The 20,911-nt window shown below is 35.7% G+C and overlaps 1 protein-coding gene across 2 annotated transcripts in view; it reads right to left on the bottom strand.

Moving 5' to 3' along the window:
• Positions 1-20,911, bottom strand: part of LOC124362441 (histone-lysine N-methyltransferase PRDM16-like) — a 196,960-nt gene that overhangs the window by 36,142 nt on the left and 139,907 nt on the right. For both annotated transcript variants that reach the window (XM_046816949.1, XM_046816950.1), the window contains exon 3: positions 424-546. In XM_046816949.1, the coding sequence (XP_046672905.1) occupies positions 424-546 (123 nt within the window). The remainder of the gene's footprint in view (positions 1-423; positions 547-20,911) is intronic.

Genomic DNA, 20,911 nt, shown 5'->3' with positions numbered 1-20,911 from the left:
TATGCTTTCGAAAAGAAAACTTATTGTCTTACCCATAATGCATTTATACCAACATATATCAATGATCTGCAATATATTGAGATTAGACTAAATGTCATTACTATATACTCACATAATATAAACACAATGAAGAAAAGTATAGCAGAGAAATAAATATGTGCAAATAAAAATGTATTCATATATACATAACACAGTCTACTTAATATTTTTAGTATTTAGTTAGAAATTTAGTCTTTTACAAATGTTATGCAATTTGTTAGATTGTATAAGTAGAGAAAGCAAGTAATTAAAAAATGCATTATTTTATAGTAATTTTGGAACATCATTTAAAATCAGTTTAAAATACAGTTGAGGTTTTTTGTTGTTATATTTGTTTTTGTAGTAGCAACCTTTGAATTGTTTCATTTGAAATGTTTTCATTACCTGTCCAGCGCAAATAGGCCTCAGATTTTGAGCTTCTGGATCTTTTATGGATTTGACATGTTTGAGCCAGTTGTAATCCACCGAGGCATCCATGTAGCGCTTGATGCCGTCGCCGACCCGCACCTGCAACAGCGCGCGCTATCTGTTAGCGGACAAGTCAACTATTACAATAAATTACTAAATGTAGCACAACAACTTCAATCACTAATGTATATCAGGTTATTGCAGTACGGTGTAAATACAACTTAATATTAGGTACAAGCTAGAACATTTAATGGTATAAAAATAATTACTAAACTAAAGCTAAACTCGTAATACGGTTTATTATTACCGTTAATGTCTAGATTTTGGGCAGAAAAAATAATACAAGAGTTCTGCTTATCACGCCCTTTTAACATTATTGTTAATAATTTGTAGTTTATTTATATGCAACAAACTATCATGAACTACGATCGAACTTCATTCACTAATTGTCGTAACAACCCGGTTTTGGAATCGTTTCTCCGCGATTGATATTTACAGCTAATCTATTTTTTAAGATCATTCAAATTACGACCCCACCATCACAGTACAATGTCTCCCCTGTAAGGGGTAGAGCTTCTGACAAATGAAGGCGGAATTCACCAGAACCGCAGAGGCAGTCACTGATAAGACAACAGCTGATTAATGTGAATCAGTCGCACTGGGGTGACACCAGACATGAGCTACCACTCTGACAATCAGTACAGCCGACTGATTAATCAGCAGTGCTCGTTAATTGATCAGAGCAACTGAGACGTAGGCCTTCTCTCCCTTCAGCAAGTGCTTTACTGCCGTATTTAGGTAATGTGTGATTCATTGATTCTGCAACTTAGGTGTTATTCAATTTTATTGTACAGAAAAACGTAAACATGACTCAATATATTAACATCTTTACTCCCTGTGTAGTATTTTCCTGGCTTAGGATGTTTTGCACCTAAATATTCGAAATATCTTGAATAATTTGAATACAACATTTTAATTTTATAAAATGTTTAGAATTACTAAATCCAATTTTTTTGCAAAACACACCTTTTTCACTGGTTTCAAATTATGGTAACTAAAACACTGACATCATGTTTGACAAACGTTGGCACAAAACACCCACGTTATAATGAATAGATAAAATCGCTCTATAATTAAAACTGGTTTATGTTTTCTTGATTCGTATGGAGAAAATAAATATCAGTGCTGATCCATGTAAATTATTTTACAATGTATTGCATAAGAGAACGTCAAATTAATTGTTGAAATTATATTTCATCCTGTTCGAAATAAGGTACTGGACAACTAGGACGTTTTTGGTTTCTTGTTCTTTGTTTTTATAAGTTTAAAATTTCCAAAAGTAATTTATCTTTACTTTGATTGTTCAAATTTATTAATTGAATAACTAAAAAAACATTCGCCAAATGTAATAATTCCTGTATCAAATTGTCTGGATGAGCTTTGACATTAAATTAATTGAATTGATATTTGCAATGAAATATTAAGTATACTATTACTCTACATGTTACAATAATCCAACATTATTTACTCCTTTTATTTTTGCAGGAATAAACACAATTATAGAGGATACATTCGGAGCGAAGGACACGTAAAGGGAAGGCAATCGTTTGTGTACGAAGGTCCGGGGCAATCTCCGCGCCTTCTCCACGGGAAGATAGATGTGGTACTGTGGTGGTGGTGGTTGTGGGGCTGAGGGGGTGAGGGGCGACATTAGGGAGGCGTGGGCACCGGAGCAAAGCGAGCATCCCCTTAATGGAGGCATGCACTTACACCACAATACTCACCACAGCCGCACAGCCCAGCCTCAGTCTGCTGAAAAATGACTGGGAACGTTGCCGGGCTTGGCGCGACCGCGGGAACGCTCTTCACTTAGCCTATTCATTCCTCGAAATGTCCCTCTCTGCAGATTAGTGTTCCACCGCGGCTTTCCATTGTGGTTCACAGAAGAGAGGTATTTTGGGTCCGGCGACTTTTTAAACAATCCCCTTCATGTTTTGAGGACTCCTGTTTGTAGAATCTTTAAGTGCGTCGGACACATACGATTGATATTGAAATGTACTCAATTCATAGTCATTATATTTTATCAAGAATATTGACTACAATTTGAATTTTTAAAAATGGCTAGTCTCGGAAACATACTAATCCACTATCTCTGCCCGTTAAAGAATAATAATAATAATAACTTAAACAATACAAAATTCATACAAGTGATAAGGATAAGATCCACATCTATCCTTCTGTTACTGTTGCCGTTTTTCAGTTATAAAAAACAAACAAAAATAAATGTATAGAATACAAATATTACAATTATAAACTATCATGGGCATCTCTTTTACAATGAAAATATTCAATTTAAACATTGCAAATTGTTAATATCTTGGTTGTCTATTTTTGACAAAATTGTTAATACTAGTTCTAATGAAACAATAATTCATTTATGACTTATTTATAATCACTAGTCTCTTTTTGAAAGACTTTTTCATTATATTCAAACACTACAATAATAGATATAGCATTTAAATTATTAAGGAAATAAAGTGTTATAAATCCAATGTCCTGCACATAGTTCTGCGTTTAACGAGCCCACCGTGGTAGTTCTACTGATTCCCGCCAGGTGCCACCTGTGTACATGAGCGCACCCTGATACGCTCGGCAAAACAGATTGAATTGTTTCAAAGTGCATTTCATCCATTGTATGTCTTTCATAATTAGTTTTACAAATTGGTTGTCTTAATCAGAAAAATTAAATTTTATGTTACGTCATTTTTTTTTTAATTATAAACGAGATCGAAGAATAAAGTTCACACTTTATTTATCTTGAAAAGAAAGATTTGAAATATACAGTAGAGGAAAATACGCTTTAGAACAAGCATAATCTGTGAAGTTAGACCATTCTCAACTTCGTGTGCAGTTCTCTCTCTCTCTACAGCGGATAGAACTAGACCAATCTGGTGTGAACGAGATAGGGACTGGCGGAGTTGCCTATCCATCCATTTGCCTATATCCATCTGTGCGTGCGGCAATGCTTGATAGAACATAGCTCGAGACTTGAAATTGGGGACATAGATTTCTATAGTCCAAGGAAGAACTCTATTGATTTTGGAGACAAAACATCAAAATTAAATAAACAAATTGTAATGAAACTGATTATAATCATGTGATACCATCATATGACACAGGTGATAAAGTTACTTTCTTGAATTAGTTGGTAAGACATTCCTGGCGTTCTTTCGCGACTTGCGATGCTCTTTTTAATCGGTTTCATCATGTCATTCAATCAGACGAATGCCTAATTTGTTATTGTTGTTCATGTCTCATTTTCCCTGACTCGTTACGCTTTTTATCTTATACAAAGAATTTGGATAAATAAACAAAATTATTGTGTTTGTATACTGATATTTCGCTGGCAACGTAGATGCAGATGTTTTGTCCAGCTATATCAGGATACTGTAAAATTCAGTATTTACAAAACAATACCTTTTATTGGATGATATAACAATATACGAAAATTTGTGCTGTACCTGATTTTATTCCAGCAAAACAATAACAACGCACATAAAATCTCACATTGGAATATTTGCTAACATATTATTCTAAATCAACATCGGTCTACAATAGCGATAAGTTCAGTGTAAGAGTTAACATGTTAGAACAATTGGCAATAGTTTGACTCAAATATATATTAAAATAAATCATGTAAAAGAATATGTCTTTGCTCTTTTAACATGTTGATTATAGACTAACATTTACATTCTTTTGAGCGTAAGTGCCAAACATCTTACAAACAATCTGTTAAAATCCCGTAACGATTCTGCTCGCTTCATGCGCATCACAATGCACCTTAGTTAAGGTGTGGTACAAAAATTTGAATTTTTAAGTATATCAACCTTATTTTATAAAAGAGTGAGAACCCAAAGATGATAAACTTGTGTTAGTTATTCTAAAACGTCAATTTATACATATATTTCATAAATTATCACAGCAAAAAACTGCGAGTGTGTGTACAGTCTAGACAACACTTTAGTTGTCGCCGATGTAGAAACTGTGGACAGAGTTCTTTTCGAACGCGTTCTTAGCCGATTTTTTTAGATCTTTTCAGATGGATGTGGACTTTAGATTCCAGGAGACAAGTCTATAACAGTGTCAGATTTCAGATGTTGCACTAAAGGAAAGGTGAAATGGAGGTAAATTCGCACTGAATAGCTATGTTATGTGTAGCAGACAAGTGATGACTAAGGGGTTTCGCGTCGAATTAAGTTTCATAGTTACTAATTAATTCAAAATCAAATCAAATTTATTTAAAAATTTACAAACAAGCATAGTACACGTTATATACATGAAATTAGTCCCACATGGGCCATAGAGGCTTTTGCGTGGTGACGAGTCTGTTTCTTGTTGCTGTGCACAGCGGTTTTATAATAGTTATCATTAATAATAATAAACTATTCTGTATATTTTTAAAACAATTATTATATATCAAATCTAAAATAAAAATACACAACTTTAATTTGTAGGCCACACACAACATTAAGTATGCCACATGCTGAATAGTGTAATTATTTTGATATAAAAATCTTAAAAAATAAGTGATGTTATTTTTTATAAGGTTGTTTATTTGTTTACTAATTCAGAATTGTTTCAATGTACTTCCTTTTAGATTATCATGCTGAATTCCAAAGTTAGCCTCCTAATACATAGTTAAATAAGGTAGGCATAGTAGTATCCATAAAAATGATTTATAGCCAAACATGTAGGCTAGTTCGACGTTTCCTTGAACCTTCGCAGCAGAAAGGAAGTCAGAAAACTGGAAAGGGTTGAGCCCATCAAACTGCGATTCCCAGAACGGCTGATGGGATTCTGACAAACCGACCAACATTTGTGCCCGTGTTCGCGGTAAGAAAGGATCTGGCTATCGATGTGGACTAATCTCATCCATCTGGCAGAGCCGAGGTGGCAAGGGGTGTGATTGGGTTAGCAGGGTAACGAGGCCTATGATGTCCTCAGACCTAGGCCAGACCAGAGGCCAAGAGCTGTTGTTGTGGGACTCCCCGCGGCCAAACAGAGATCATCCTCTCCACCTAGGCCTGCAGCAGCTGTCTGTAAGCCACCCATTGTCGACACTCCAGCAGTGTGATAATGCCCTCATTTCGCATGTGTTGGGCTGGACAGATACCCTCCAATCGATGCCGGATGCCGGACCGCCTGGTGCGGGCAACAAACTGTTCATTCGGGGAAAACAAAGCTAATTTCCACTTTATAAAAAAAAAAAAAAAAAAAACAACTTAGTTTTTGTAACATCGTTATAGGGATTTCCCTTTATAAAGAAGTTAAACGTTAACCACTTTAATTTTGGTGGGGCCGATATGGAACGGTTTCGTAAGGATTAACAATAGCAAATTATTTTTTCATCTGTCACGTTGTCTGTACCTCCATACCGTGGGCTTTTTGGACGCGATTCAATAAATATTCTTTGTATCAAAGTTTGGTATGAACAAGTGCTTTCCTACTTAGATATCGTTTATTCTTATTATTTTATTCTTTGAAACAATTTTTTTCAAATAGCATGATATTAAAGCCAATTAAACAACCAGTATTAGTTCATTGGATTGGTTGTGTTACATAATACTGACAATTTATTAAAAATAAAACAAGCATATAATTTGGCAAGTAATAAAATTATTACTTAGTGCATGCATAAAAAACTTTGAATACTGAAGTAGGCTATATTTGTAAGTTGGTGAGTAAATATATTGTACCGTACTTCACAGGTTTTGTATAACGTTAGAAACTAACATACGGAAGACAGATGTTCCGAATAGCTTGATAGAAATAGATAATGGTAAGGACAAAGATTATTCACCACCCTACATTATCGACCAAAGTCTAAAAATAATTAGGGAACACGAAAAAATTGGGATCGGTGCCTCACAAAACTTTAACGTGGGTGTCGAAGAATGGCTGTTTTAATTGGCTCAACAACACTCGATCTCTTTTATCTGAGCATCAGCTCTTCAGGCTAAAACATTTCTCTTCCTGGTTTAATTATAGATCGGAAAGCACGTTCAAGCTATTAATAAAACTCCAACCGTTTTTATATCAAGTTTCTTTACGTATTTAATGAATATTAGATTTTTTATCGTGTAAATACAACTGACCAGTCACCCGTGGAACTTTAAGATTCAAGTTTATCCAAAACAGCCAAGAAGCAGGCACACCTACGCAACATTTACAAAATATATGTCCTAGAAACGAAATTTTAAAATAAGCTATAGGCTTGAAATTTTGCAAGCAACTGCAATGAAGTCTGTTTCCTTTAATATGTCTTAAACCATGAGGATCCTCTTATTATGTCGACACATCGTAATATTTAATCAAATATGTGAAAATTGTAAATTAAAACGATCAAAACAAAATAGAAATTCAGATTTGCGTACCTATCACGTCTGACATTATGAATTAAATTTGTTACAATAAAGTAAAAAACAAAATGTTATCTCATAAATCACAAAAATAAACATATTAATGGTTATACGCACACACAGAACAACACGCAGGATCTACGCAAAGAATGCGGTGGTGAGGATGCACACAACGATGCCTCCCGACCTGCCCGGCGTGACATCTCATTCAGTAGTTCCCCCGACACCTATAAAGGCATTTTTCATGGTCGCCGAATTGTGAATGATACAAGGCTTTGAAAAGGTAAATCCGCGCTTTGTGCGAGGTGTCAGTGGCGAGCAGACAGTAGCGGGGGGAGGGGGTACACGGGTGACAGGGTGCGTCTGCCTGGGCTTGGTGGTGCGGCGGCGGGCTATTGTAGGCAACATGTCTATCGTGTGATTGCTGCCCCCCTGTAGTAATTGCGTTATAGAGTTCGAGGGGGAGTATACGGTGTACAAGGAGGTTGCATCAGAGAAACGCTTATATATCGTCTAAAAGACACATATACACCCATTTATGACTTCACAATGAAAAAGGTACATCAGATTAACAGCTACATGAGTCTCGTTTTATTATCACAAGAGATGAAAAAATAAATCATGGGTATTGAAAATCACAATGAAATTATTAAAGCAAAGTTTCGCTTCAATTCAAAATTCAAAATATACAATTGAATCATGTATTAAATAGTCTCAACGCATTAGTAGCCTAATAAAATAGCTATAAGTAGGAAATATAAAAAGCAAAAAAATTCCTTGAAAATCCTGTTATTTCGTTCTTTCTGAATAGCATGTAAATTGTGTTATACTCCATTCAGGCAGTTATTTGTTTACGTATAATTTGGAAGTAAATATACAAATACTAAGGAACGCTATGGACGTGTCTAACACCTGCCTACCATGGGTTTAATACCACGATATACTGTACTTTAGTGTGTTTGTTTACATTTATCTAAATCTCCGGTATTAAGTAGTTAAAAATTTCCTTTAATCAAGAGAAGACTTGATTAATCCCATGATTTTAAGACGTTGGTGATTGAAAACTTGTGGGATAAACCAAAAATTCAACCTTTGATGTTGTTTCTACGCATGACTGTGAAAGGCAATGACCGATGTGGAAGAGCTAGCAAAAAGGCTGGAGCCAGAGTCGTAAGCCAATCGACGGATTGGAGTTGATAGCCGTGACCGCGATCTGTCGTTAAACAATCACATAAACACCGAATATAGCGATAAAAGCTGCAGCTAGGCGCCCAGCGACACATAAACTAACCTTAATAAACGTGTGTTGCGATGTCGACTGTAAAACGTGGTGACAAGCTCTGCTGAGTCTGTCCCTATGGTTGGCAAACTGGCCTGCCCAGTGTTGCCAACGTGCGTGGTATGGGCACTTCGTTAGATAGTGCAGAGACGTAAACATTCTCTTAGTTAGTTGTAATTGTCACTCTAGTTTTGAGCTTTTTCACACGTGTACACAAGTACGATCTTAACCGTAATCTAGAGGTAAGGCTGCGCCCTTTCTAACCGAGTAATGCGGGTTTGCTTCTCGTGGAGGTTCACACAAATAACTTTGGACTGTTTGATTTAGGATTGAAGGATTGAAGGAAAGTTCAGCATAACCAACTTAAAATGCTATCGACAAAAATGGACCCTTCAAAACAGGGAAGTTTGATCAAAAGAGATATGACTTGTTGCTATTATCAACACAACATAATATCTCGTGTGAGAAAACGAATAAGAAAATAGAGCAATGCATGAAAATCCTTCGATACGATCACTCATTTCAGCTTATGAAGTGTTTAAATAATTCGTTAGCTTCTAAAAATAATCTATGACCAACTTTCGTAGACTTTTAAACATACCTTTTTCTAAATCACTATTGGCCAAAAAGTGTCCCATGAAAACAGACCGATAATGCTTAATATACCGAAATAGTCTACATCGTTCTTCTAATTTTATATTGGTTGACTTTTGACATTATTTCTATTTTTTCCTATTAAGTATTACACTTATATCCAAACAGAATAACAATCGTGATGAAGGGGCTTTTGCAAGGGAGAATACTTCAGAAAAACTTCACAACCACACATTTTGTCTTTGAATTTAATTGTATCCTAATTTTTTCGTCTAACCAGGAATTCGGTACAGGTGAAGCAGAGACGATTGCAGGAGAAGTACTTGTAGGGTATGTAAGGGCGCGGAAGGGAGGGGTGGATGACGCGACGCGAGCTACCTAATTATGACATTAGGGGCTGTACAGTACGGCTCTAGCTCAGCCCGCACCCCAATCTGCCACTAATCTCACCATTATGTCACACCTGGGCTTTGTACGCAGCCTCTTCCTATCAGTTTTTGTCAGTATCGTACAGATGCCAAACAAGTAGCGCGATCGACTCTGTCACTCAATCTCGTAGGCTCGTCTTTCAACTCAAGCCCTTCCACGTCACTATTTGTGTCACTTTTTTGCTTGGATCATTTCGATTTTCCGTTATTTTCGAGATAACACCTTTTTGGTTATGTGTCTCTATACACCGCTTGTCTACACGGTTGCTCTCGAAATGTACGGAGAAAAGGATATGGATGTCAAACCAGCTGTGGTGGAACATCAATGTCAAATTATGATATACATACATTAAACTTTCTATTAATGAAACCTGATTAATTGAATTTCAGGGTAAAAAACAATTTTCTAACTTAAAAGAAAACAAATTTAATTAATTTGCTTACATAAATAAATAACGGCTATATGTTAATCTGGGTATAAAAAATTCAATATATTTTCAATGTTTTGTTATGAATACAAGTGCATGGTAAACCAACCATATTTTCTATAAAAAGGATAATTTCTATATTTATTTGTATCTGACATATTTCGGTTTAGCCGATTCACATCAGTCCCATCATATTCGGTCAAATAAGACTATTGTGTATTTGAATTGCATGCCATAGATGAAATTCAATTCAATCAAGTGATTGGCTTTTATTTAAACCATATTTGGGCCACTCAACAACTTTAATTTTCATCCTGCAGGCACAGACCGGCCTCGATCTACATCATATTAATATGCCCAATCGAGTTTCGAATACTTTAAGAAGCGTGTAACTTTATGTTTCCAAAAGTTTCTAATTCATTTACGAAGCTTAAATAAATAATCATCAATAAAGTCCATCGTACAAACTGAAGTCGGAGTAAACACGAACGTTTAGTTAGTCAACGCATTCATTAATAACGTGGAACGCCCTCACTTTGTCAAATGTTAAAACATTTAACGAGTTTAATTATATAAAAAGCAGCAATTACTTGGAGTGCACATGTTCAACTGTAGCGAGATACATGAATGCATCTGTATTCGGTTTGTGCACATACACAATTTAGCGTGGCTCTGATAAATTCACGGACTCGCTGGGACGGAAATCCCGACTGAAGTTGTATGAACAGTCGCGGGCGGTCTGCACGGCGCATATTCGTTAACCTCGACTCGATCCCGAGGTAGGCTCAAAAGAATAAACGACGACGACGACTTAACCTCTTTAGAAAGTTGTACCGGCAGAAATATAACTTTTAGAGAGTCATCTGGGCGTGCAGATTTAACTAAATGTGGCGGTCCGGGAGGGGTGGGGGCGGTAGGGGGTGGCACCTCCCTCCAGCCTGTTTCTGTCGTTCTCCATGTTTGTCATTAAAATTTTATAGTTGCAGAGTTTGAGATTATGTTGTAACCGCAGGGAGTTACGGAGAGAGGGGGAGAGAGAGAACGAGTGACCGTCCATCATGGCGGATGATCGCTCTTCTGCTACCTCTTCCTTTCCGAGTTTATGTTTCCAAATTATACTTCTCATACCTTGATTTCTGTAAGCATTTGGTTTGGATTCTAAATAGTTTTTTGTTCTTTAATACACTTATATTCAAACTATTGGTCTCTAGTATGGTACAAATAAATCTTAATATTGACCCTGTATATTAGAGAACATAGAATAACGTATTTACCTTACGAGACTCACTAAAACGATCTGTATCTTTTATGCGACCTAAACATTTTTATGGGATTTTAATTTATTTACGTTACTTTATGGTTGTATACTATTTTGTTGCTATACTAAAATTCAAAAACTTGAATATTTTATAAGTAGCATTACTGAGGCTTTATTATCATTTTAGGCATCTATTATTAAACAGGAAATAGTACATTTTCGAAACTGCTGAATCCTACATCGACTTGGATGAAAGTGGATAATGGAGATGATACTAAAGTACCAATGTCCAAACCTCAAATACAAGCTTAACTGGCTTTCTTCGTACAAGGTTTGCAAAAGGTTTTCTGCCTCTTTCTGTGGTCGTCGTCAAGTATTAAAAAATTTAAATAGTTTACTACACTTTCTGGTAAAGGTACTTCATTCTTCATTGTGTACAGTATACCTATAAACTATCCTTTATCTCTCTTAAAGATCTATACCACAACCCTGCCAAAAAAATATTGATACTCTTCTTATACTATTATACTGAGGTACAGACTGGGATTACGTGCTACAAATAAAATGTATATGAATAAAACTGTGTTAGTATCTGTTCCTTGAGGAACTCCAAATCTTATAGCTGCTCTCATAGATATAACAGTCTTGGACTCAAAGTAACATTGTGAGGCACCAACAAATGTTTTGCTATTGCCTAAATTACGTTACTGACGATGGACGGTTTGAAAGGATAACAGGATAACAGACATTTTATATCATTGTGTGTTATTGTTGTAAATCGTAACGGAAACAAAAGTCCTGTTATTCTTTCGGTTTTTATTTCTTTTTCATAAGTGATAACCAGTGAACACTTTTACTATGATAGTCCTTATTTACGTATTGGTTTGAGGAAAATTAAACCTCAATGTGGATTTGCGCAGGCATTACAGCTATCTGGAAACTAACCGTAATTAATTCTTTAAGAAGATAAAAGAACTTCCTAATGCTGTTTCCATAAAACAACGCCCACAATCGAATCAGTTGGTCTCGTTTGTTTATAAACGATAAGACCTTGTGGTCGCGCTCTATTTGATTAGAACACCTATAAGTCCGCATTGATAACGATCTACTGTATAACATTAATTACCGACATGTGATAGTGGCGCGTTTCGTTAATTACTTGTTGATTGGATAATTGAGTATTCAGAAAGCTGCTAGATTAGTCCATTGTTTAATTGGCTGGCCATAATCACGCTCTGGTTTCTGATAAACCAATTTGCAATCATTTGTCAACTCTTGTTCTGACAGTTTGTTGGTTTAAAGTTTGCCTCATTCAGTTTGGTTTTAACTGACTGACGAAATCCTCGTCTGATTACAAAACCATAAACGGGGTTTCAGTTGTATTCGTCACTAAGTGAATTACGAATTGTTCACGTTTGTATGATTCTAACCATTTGAACAATAAACTAAGGTGTGTTGTTTATTCTTCAAAGTAAAACACCTATTTTTATTCACGGCAAAATTGTGTCATAATGTATATTTAAACTTTATTGTTTTTTAGAGAAGGATTTTGTTTTACATTACAATGCAGATATACAAATTTTAAAATTAATACAAATAGAACATATTTTAACTTATACAGTGTTCAATTATAGAATATTCTTAACTAGCATATCTATGTATAATGAAGTCCCATTTATTACGTAATTATAATATGCTTTATTATTAAAAACAATATTTTTAATATTTCTAAAGGGTTCACTATATTTTATTATTAATTTTGTTACTTTGTAACTTTTGTACGAAATGTTTTTTTAATGTGTGTAAGGATCGTTCTTCTCGGTTGACGAAAATATAATTACAAAATAAGAAGTGCAAAACTATAACTATTATAACGAATCCAAATAAATTACTAATATTACTTTCCATGAAGAGCCAACATGTGAATAAGAGTTAATCATTTGCAAAACACGGGCAGTCCTTGGAATATCGAATTACCGCGAACCGTATGGTAATGTGGACACATGTGTGTCAGGGAGGTATTGGCTCGGAGGGGTGCATTAAATACTTCTTTTGTTGGTCCCATTCTTCTTGGTCATTTTGCATACTACAGTTGTAGAAATTCGATATTTAACTCGTTGTCTGCAAGGATGTTCGATTCCTGTTCGGATTTAAATCTCACCCCGGCCTGGGATTGTCTGCAGGATGGGCAGACCAACAGTCCTGGGTGGAGTCGTCCTTTTCTTTCCCGCAATAACTCTTTCAACGACCATAGAGCCATCCCATCGATTCATAGCTCTTCGTTCTCAGTGGTATCGGTTTCTGTATCTGTATATTTATGAGAATCCCGGAACGATTCCGTTAGCGCCGCAGAATATGTTATGTAGATTTCGATGACATTTTGTTATCCAGTTATAGGGTTTTTAACGACCACAATGTTTACTGAAGCTTTTAAATCATGCCACATGAAGACATATCCGCTTTTACGGTGCAATTAAAAACAAAATCTAATAAATAATCGATTATAAAATTTTTATTAGTATACAGAGAGTGAAAAAATCGTAATATGATTTACTCTCCTATTGAAATATACTAGGCTAATTCTTTAACTAGATATGCTTGATGTCTCAACTGTTGTAATTCTCTTTCTTTATGCAAATACAAACTGACAGATAAAAATAGCATGTTTAGACAACTCCTGGACCATTAATTGTTTTAAAGACAATATAGTCACAGCACATTTAATAATATTGATTTATAGACAGAATAGAAATTTTGAATATCTGTTTTTGTTTGTTTTTTTTTTTTTTTTTTTTATTACGAAATTTATCACTAAATATAGTTCAAGGAAAATAAATAGAGTTGTTGGCGTAGCATGGCTGATTTTGAATAGTTGAAAATAACTATACAGTCACCACACGTGAATATAACAAACATAAAATTCAATGCAGATTGTCTGAAATGTCTTAAAAGACAAATAATTTAGGATATCACAAATAATTTATAGTAATCTGGTTATTTGATGCTATTTTTTTGTAATTTTGTTTTTTTTTTTTTCAAACTAAAGATATTGGTTTGAATGAATTCATGAAATTCTCATAATCTCAATTTTTGGCCTCGTCCATGTCATTGACCCTTCTTTCTAGATCTAGACGAACTCTATACATAAAACCTTTATCCCAGAAACTGTTTGTGTCCAACCTGCTTGCGTTGTCGGCCAAAGTAACGCTAGACTAATTACTTCATACTATACGAATAATAGTTATAAAATGTGATCTATCTTTTGAGTTCACACTACATCTCATTTTGTAAAAAGTTTCAAATGCTCTGATATTATTACTGATCTACATTGAATCAGACAATTATTCATCAGAGGAAAACACTGTATTACTTGAGTGAGAACACAATAATGATCAATTTGCAGGGGTTGACGCTCGGGGGTGGAGATGTGTTAAGGGAGGGGGGGGGGGTTAGACGCGACTAACTTGATTGCCGAAAGTCACTCTTTGAGCTGTGACGCGCCGACCCACGCCCCACAGAGATGTAGATGGGCCAGAGGAAACCAATTTTGGGGGATAATGGAGACGACAGAGCCAGCTATGTAATTGCGGCCAATGTTTTGGAAGTGTAAGGGTGAAGCCAGGGTTGACACCCCTCTTATCAGCGCCTCCGCCTATCCGCTTAGCGCTTAGCTGCTGTCTTCTGTTCTGCTCAACATAAAACTCTACTTTTCTCCCCTTTCCCAACCCCTCCGAGAAAAAGTGCTTCCATGAAATCCCGCGTACGTTTCCGGTGGTTTCCGATTCACCGGTTCCACCTCCCCTCCTCCTTCCCCTCACGGGTATTTGTTTATGCGTAGCTTTCAGATTCGGCCAAATGGGATCTGTATTCAACATTAAGATATAATCAATTAACTTGCTAAATACATCCCAAAAGTAAAACCTAAAAGTTTTTAAAATGTTTCTTATTCAGTAATATTATTAAGTAGGCCTACCTACCCTAAAGCCCTGACTTCAGGTAGAATATATGGTAATACATTTATAAGCAATTTGTCTCTTAATTTATTTATGTAGGTGATTATGATTGAAACGAATACAGGTAACTGTAAACTTGAAAACAACGCATACGTCGTTTTACTGAATTCTTTCTTTCATGAATTCTTCCGTTTTTAATAGGAAATTAAACATAATTTGTGTATGTTTAATTTGTAGATTTATGAAAGAGGTAGTCTTTTTTATTATTAATGCCCGTAAAATAATAGAAACTACCATCTAAGTGTTCAGGTACACACACACACACACACACACACACACACACACACACACACACACACACACACACACACACACACACACACACACACACACACACACACACACACACACACACACGTCGAAACATAGCACATATAATAAAATTATTTAAATATTTCTATCTCGCTGTGGTATGAATTTAGTGACCTCAAAAGGAACGTTGTCAAGATAAATCTCATATTATGATTGTTTCTTTGACCAAACACAGTGCGAATGAAGACTGAAGAAATAAAGGGACATCATCGGGAATCCAAATGCCCGTTTCGGCTGACAACTCGACTGACGGAATGTATAGGGTGTATCTCTCAACACCTGGGAGGACCGGCAAAAACCAGATCAATAATCTATCACAATACGACACAGGGGTAGCCGCTGTCACACAATCGCTTTTTATTCCTTGGCCGTTTGATGGCGCGGTCACACTCACACCAGACTTGAGTATTTGGACCGTATCATGGAAAATCATCATCATTAATAATATGCTATTCGCCTTTTCGCTTCCTTCTGTCCAAAATTACTCTGGTAGCATTGGAACGAATCATGAGCAGTATTCTTCAAACGGCCAGATCTGGCTCCATTTGGGAACGATTGTACAGAGGAAAATTTGTTTAGTCCATATACGTTTTTATAATAAGCCCCTAATTTGTTATGATTAATTTGTAAACTTATGAAAGAGAAAGTCTGGCTTCCATAAGTTAGTAATTTTGATCAAATTTGTAATTCAAATTTTAATGATATTGCCATACACATTTGTATTTATAATTTACTTTAAATAGGCAAAATCTAAGTTGGCATTTTGAAAGTTTGTAAAACGTCCCTGAAAAGGTCTGCTCTCTTATTGTGAAATACACTACCTACAAAACAACCTAACACAACAGTAATCAACCCTTAATGTAATCAAAGATATATTACATAAAGTCGATTTTGAGATTATCTATGAAACTTATTTTGACATATACATAGCATACAATTTCGTTGATAATTTAAAATACTCCGAAGATTACATAATCCATTATTTTTACTAGTTTAATTCAATTTAGAAAATAAATACTTTCATTCAATTCGTCTGGAAATATATTAATAAAATTAATATTTATACCTTTAATCTCGTTATTTCAGAAGCTGTCATGTCATATTTTACACCATTCACATTCCAAATATTAAATACTTAAAACATGTTGCAATACAAGAGGTAGAAAAACGTACGAGCAAGCTATGAGCAGGGGTGTCCCCTATTAATTATTGTATTATCACAATTCTAGGCAGTAGAGAGTTGTAACTAAGCTGCAGCTTGCTCTATATGATACACCTTGTACGGAAATCAGAGCCTTTACTCACTGAAATCGAAATCACATTGTGCAATGGAACAATTTAAACATTTTGTAAAACAAACGTTATATTATTTAAGTTTAATTTCTGAGCGTTTATCTTATGTTTTAAGCCTCTCTTGAAAAAGAAATAAGACTCTAGTTTCGAAATGTCACGTTCCGTAAAGGAACATGTTTTATGTTTTAGGTAAGGGCGTGTACCTATAAGCACATAACACTGTTTTTATGGAAATCAATAAAGGAACTTTTTCTAAGAAAGAAATAGGACATCAGCCATGCTATTTTCTTTGAGGTTTTAGTGGGACGTCACCAAAAGGACTATAAACTTGAATAATAATATTTTGCTTAGATTATACTTTCCTATCTTGACACACTTAAAACGTCCACTTGGTACATGAACAATAGTAGTAACAACGTTCGAGAAATGGATAAAGAGACTAAAAATCGTCACTTTCAGAGTGGATATATGGTTAGCTAAAACTTTCATAGCTTTAATTTTCGTATCGTATGTTTAGTTTTAAATCATTAAAGCCAGGAAAAATATAATATGTAAAAAACATCGTCTTATATTTTTAACCCTTTTGATACTGTTCCATTTCGACCTCTACAAATTACTACCGCGGCTGATGATTGACTTCTGTCTTATAGAAAATGTCTCCCTTAGTTGAAGGAAACTGTAGGCTGTGTGCTTACACAATAAATCAGCTCTCGGCTCCGGAATTATTTCCCTTTCAAATTATCTAGTCAAGAATGAATTGTAAGTTGAAAACCAACTTTTATGAACTAGGAGATTGTTGGAAATACTGTTTAGATGTTGAAAATTGTTCTCTTTCTTAAAGTAGATTATTTCAAAAATCCTTTTCAACATGGATTCGTCATACAATTTCAGTATAAATTGTAAATTTGTTGAGAATCCACGCGCACATGAGATTTTCTCTAACACATTTCCACTGCAATAAGTAATATAACAAACAACTTGTGTCAGACGAAGAAGCTGGAAGTTCGTCTAATCTCCCCCTCCCCCCAGCCGTGAGGTGATAGACGGCCGAACATCGGTGCGTGATTGCCGGCACATTAAAAGTTTCAATTAACCGTCCAGTGATTGGACCAACTTGGGCGATCCATTAACCAACAACTGATAAGACAACTTCTTTCTCCTCTCCCCTTCTGTGTCTCTCCCGCTCTCTTTCTTTCTCTTGGACCAACTTCAGTCCCGGATCGATCTTGGAGCGATCAATGTCTTCAGCTTCTTTCCGGTAAACCTCCTTTCCACGTGTAATTCTCACCTCGTCGTAGGTCTGCATCACTTCAATTCCTCAATTCGAGTTCTTGTTAGCGTGTAAACGAGTTTCCATGACACAGTAAGACTTTACTGGAGAATATTTTGGCTAGTAATGTAACATATGTATGTACATATATATGAAACCCCTATAAACAAGGGTTTTTACTCCTCCCTGCCACGTTATAACGAAATTATTTAAATACTAAGACTAATATTTATTAAAATAATATATAATCAAAATTTCAGTATTTTTCTTTGCGTTTTTGTCAATGTTAATAAGAACATATTTACAAACAAGTGCACTAACCAAAATATTATTAAAGAAGCATTTTATCGTAGTTCCCAATGTACTTTGAATTTTGAAAGGCCGTTAATAGACTTATTTATTGTGTTCTCAAACTATGCAGTACATTTTTGGGGAACAACCTAATCAGACGTCGATTACTTGACCCGCCTAATAGCTGCACCTAGGCTTTACAAACCTCTAGCCTGTAAGAGCCTTGTTCATTGACTCACCTATTCTCTCGTTGATTAAAAACCGAATAGGAATATTTGAACCTTTTTTAATCTAGAAGTCTATAACTAGATTTTAAAGTTGGCAAGTTCTAACCTCTGTGCTTCTTGATTAAGAGACCAAACATGATACTGATGCCATGAGGTAATGTATCACCTCTATGCCTAAAGGTTGACAACACACTGTCCGGGCGAGTGTCGGCGACGGGGCAAGACAATGTACTGTATTTACCCCACAGCCAAGCTGACTCACGTGACCGTCACCCACAATGGCCGCCCGTGCCGCCCAACTTTGATTACTTGGACCACAATAGCCCGCTTAGCCCACGAGATTATTCTCGGTCGACAATTTAATTAAATACCAGTCCAAAGTGTTTGTGTGGAACTACTGCCACGTAGAGAGACACCTTGCCTGCTCCCGCTTCGACAGTTGGGCTTCCCGAAACCCGTACAGTAATCTGGGAGCGGAGTCTGTTACAGCTTCACCACAGTTTGCGGCCTTAATTCGTAGAAAGCTGTAGACTACTGAATGTTCCATAACATGAAGTCTTCTAATTTCCATTATCACACTCGTGTATACATTATCTATACATACTGGATTTCTGGATAGATTTTTTAAATCCATTAGTAACAAGTATAATTAATTTCTTTGAAATCGATATTGAAAACAATAAGATGTGATGTGAATTTTACGACAGCATTTTTAGTTATTTTCAGATTATTTGTACCAGTTATACGTGAATATATTTAACTACAAACACACATAAAATGAAATAAAAAATTACCAGTTTGGCTTAACACAAAAACACGAGCTGTACGTACACGGGAGCACTAGACAGTAGAAACATTAAATAACGAGCATTTGTGGTTTAAAACAGTGTCTTTCAACAAGGGCACTAATGCGGTTCGTTCTGAAACAATGAAAACATTGAATGCGCCGATGAAATGCTGAATGAAAGGGCAACAACAAGGGTAAATGACATAATCGCGGGTTTGAATGGCAAGTTCACAACAATGATTTGTAACAGTATCAATAGCCTACATGCTCGCGAGCGAAGTGGACAATTGAACCATCTGCGAGTGCCGGGCTACCGAAGAGGTCGGCCCTGTATTGTTTCCAAACCCTCTAATATCGGCCCTTAAAATAACCCGTAGTTTCACGCGCCATTTCGCGCGAAGCGCCCTCGCTTTTTGAATTTGTTGCCCTCACCGCCATCTGGCTGCCGCCGAAGGAGCTCACGACTGATTTAATCTTCGTAACGATGAAAAATCACCGCCAACTTAATAGCTCGGCTTCTCCAACTTTCAAGAGGATTTTGCAGGCTTCTGAGGACGCGATCGGGATTGTTTAAGTTTTTCCGTGTTTTTTCTTCACTTTATTTGTTCTCAAACTCTTATTAACCGGGACTTGTACTACGTAGGTTTTATCTCGTTAAAAGTTATCTACTTTTACTAGAGGATAAACATTATTTACCTTACCAAAAGTTTAAGTGAACGATCAAACATTTTCATTATCATGTTAATAGATTATAATAAACATTTTCATTTTTACCGACTGTATTGATCTGTCGAGGTGTGTAAATAGAGAATGCCTGATGTACATAATAGTACGCGCCCCTGTAGGAATTGAATTATATAGATTTCTATAAATCTGCCTTTACATATTGTCTTACATAATTTGATCTTGTGGTAAAGTCGTGAGTCAGAACTATACCTGACAAACTGTCAAACAGAAAGAAAACGTACAAAAGAAAATTGCAAGAGCTGTAAAAATGTCTTAGCCAAATAGAGGTTACACATCCTTAGTTGAACATTCATTTTTAAAAGGGACCAGCACTATAATATATATATATCTTTGTTAACTATATATCTATAACAAAGATTTGAAACTAAAAAGAATTTTCTACGAAAATTTATTATTATTCAAACAAATTAAATATTAATATCAATTAAATAATATCAATACCACTTATCTAACCATGTTTGATGTTCTATCTTTGAACACATAAAGTTGTCAAAAGTCCTAAATCCTGTTTTCATTTTAATAACAATTGTTGTAATAATGTTAGATGTACTTAATTTGTTGTGCCCTGTTTTTATTAAATTTTTAGTAGTTTTTAGGGGATTTTAAATATGAAGATACTTCAAACTTTGAAACAAATAGTATACAAAAATATAATATAAAGGGACCTTTATCTTCGTCATACTGGATCTTAGTTATAGAACTTGGTGGCTCTGAAAGAGAAGCCAACCAACACTTGAAATTACTAAAATAATCTAGGGGGGGTTAATTTACAATGTATTAGGTCCTTCGAGAAGAGAAATGAACGGCACTGAATTATAATCATATGCACCAATATTAAAATTGTCAATGTGATAATGCTTATCTCTCGATCATAAAGCATCCTCCGCGGCACACGCTCGCAGCAGTGACAAATGCGAAAGTGATTAGGTCTTATTGAAACATAGACGGGGCATAAACGAGCGATTTGTTCCCGGGAGAAGAATTGGCTCTCCAGGAGAGGGAGGACTGCTAAATACTCATTGTCGTAACATCTCGTTAATCTTGTATCACATGCAGGAGGGTGAGGCGAGCAAGGGTGTCTGTTGCCGGCTCATCCCTCCCTCTCGTACTGAGACAAC

This window comes from Homalodisca vitripennis, chromosome 5 (genome assembly GCF_021130785.1).
Source record: "Homalodisca vitripennis isolate AUS2020 chromosome 5, UT_GWSS_2.1, whole genome shotgun sequence".
NCBI classification, from domain to species: domain Eukaryota; kingdom Metazoa; phylum Arthropoda; class Insecta; order Hemiptera; family Cicadellidae; genus Homalodisca; species Homalodisca vitripennis.
The sequence above is the reverse complement of the archived record's forward strand: the minus strand, read 5'-3'. Positions and strand labels throughout refer to the sequence as shown.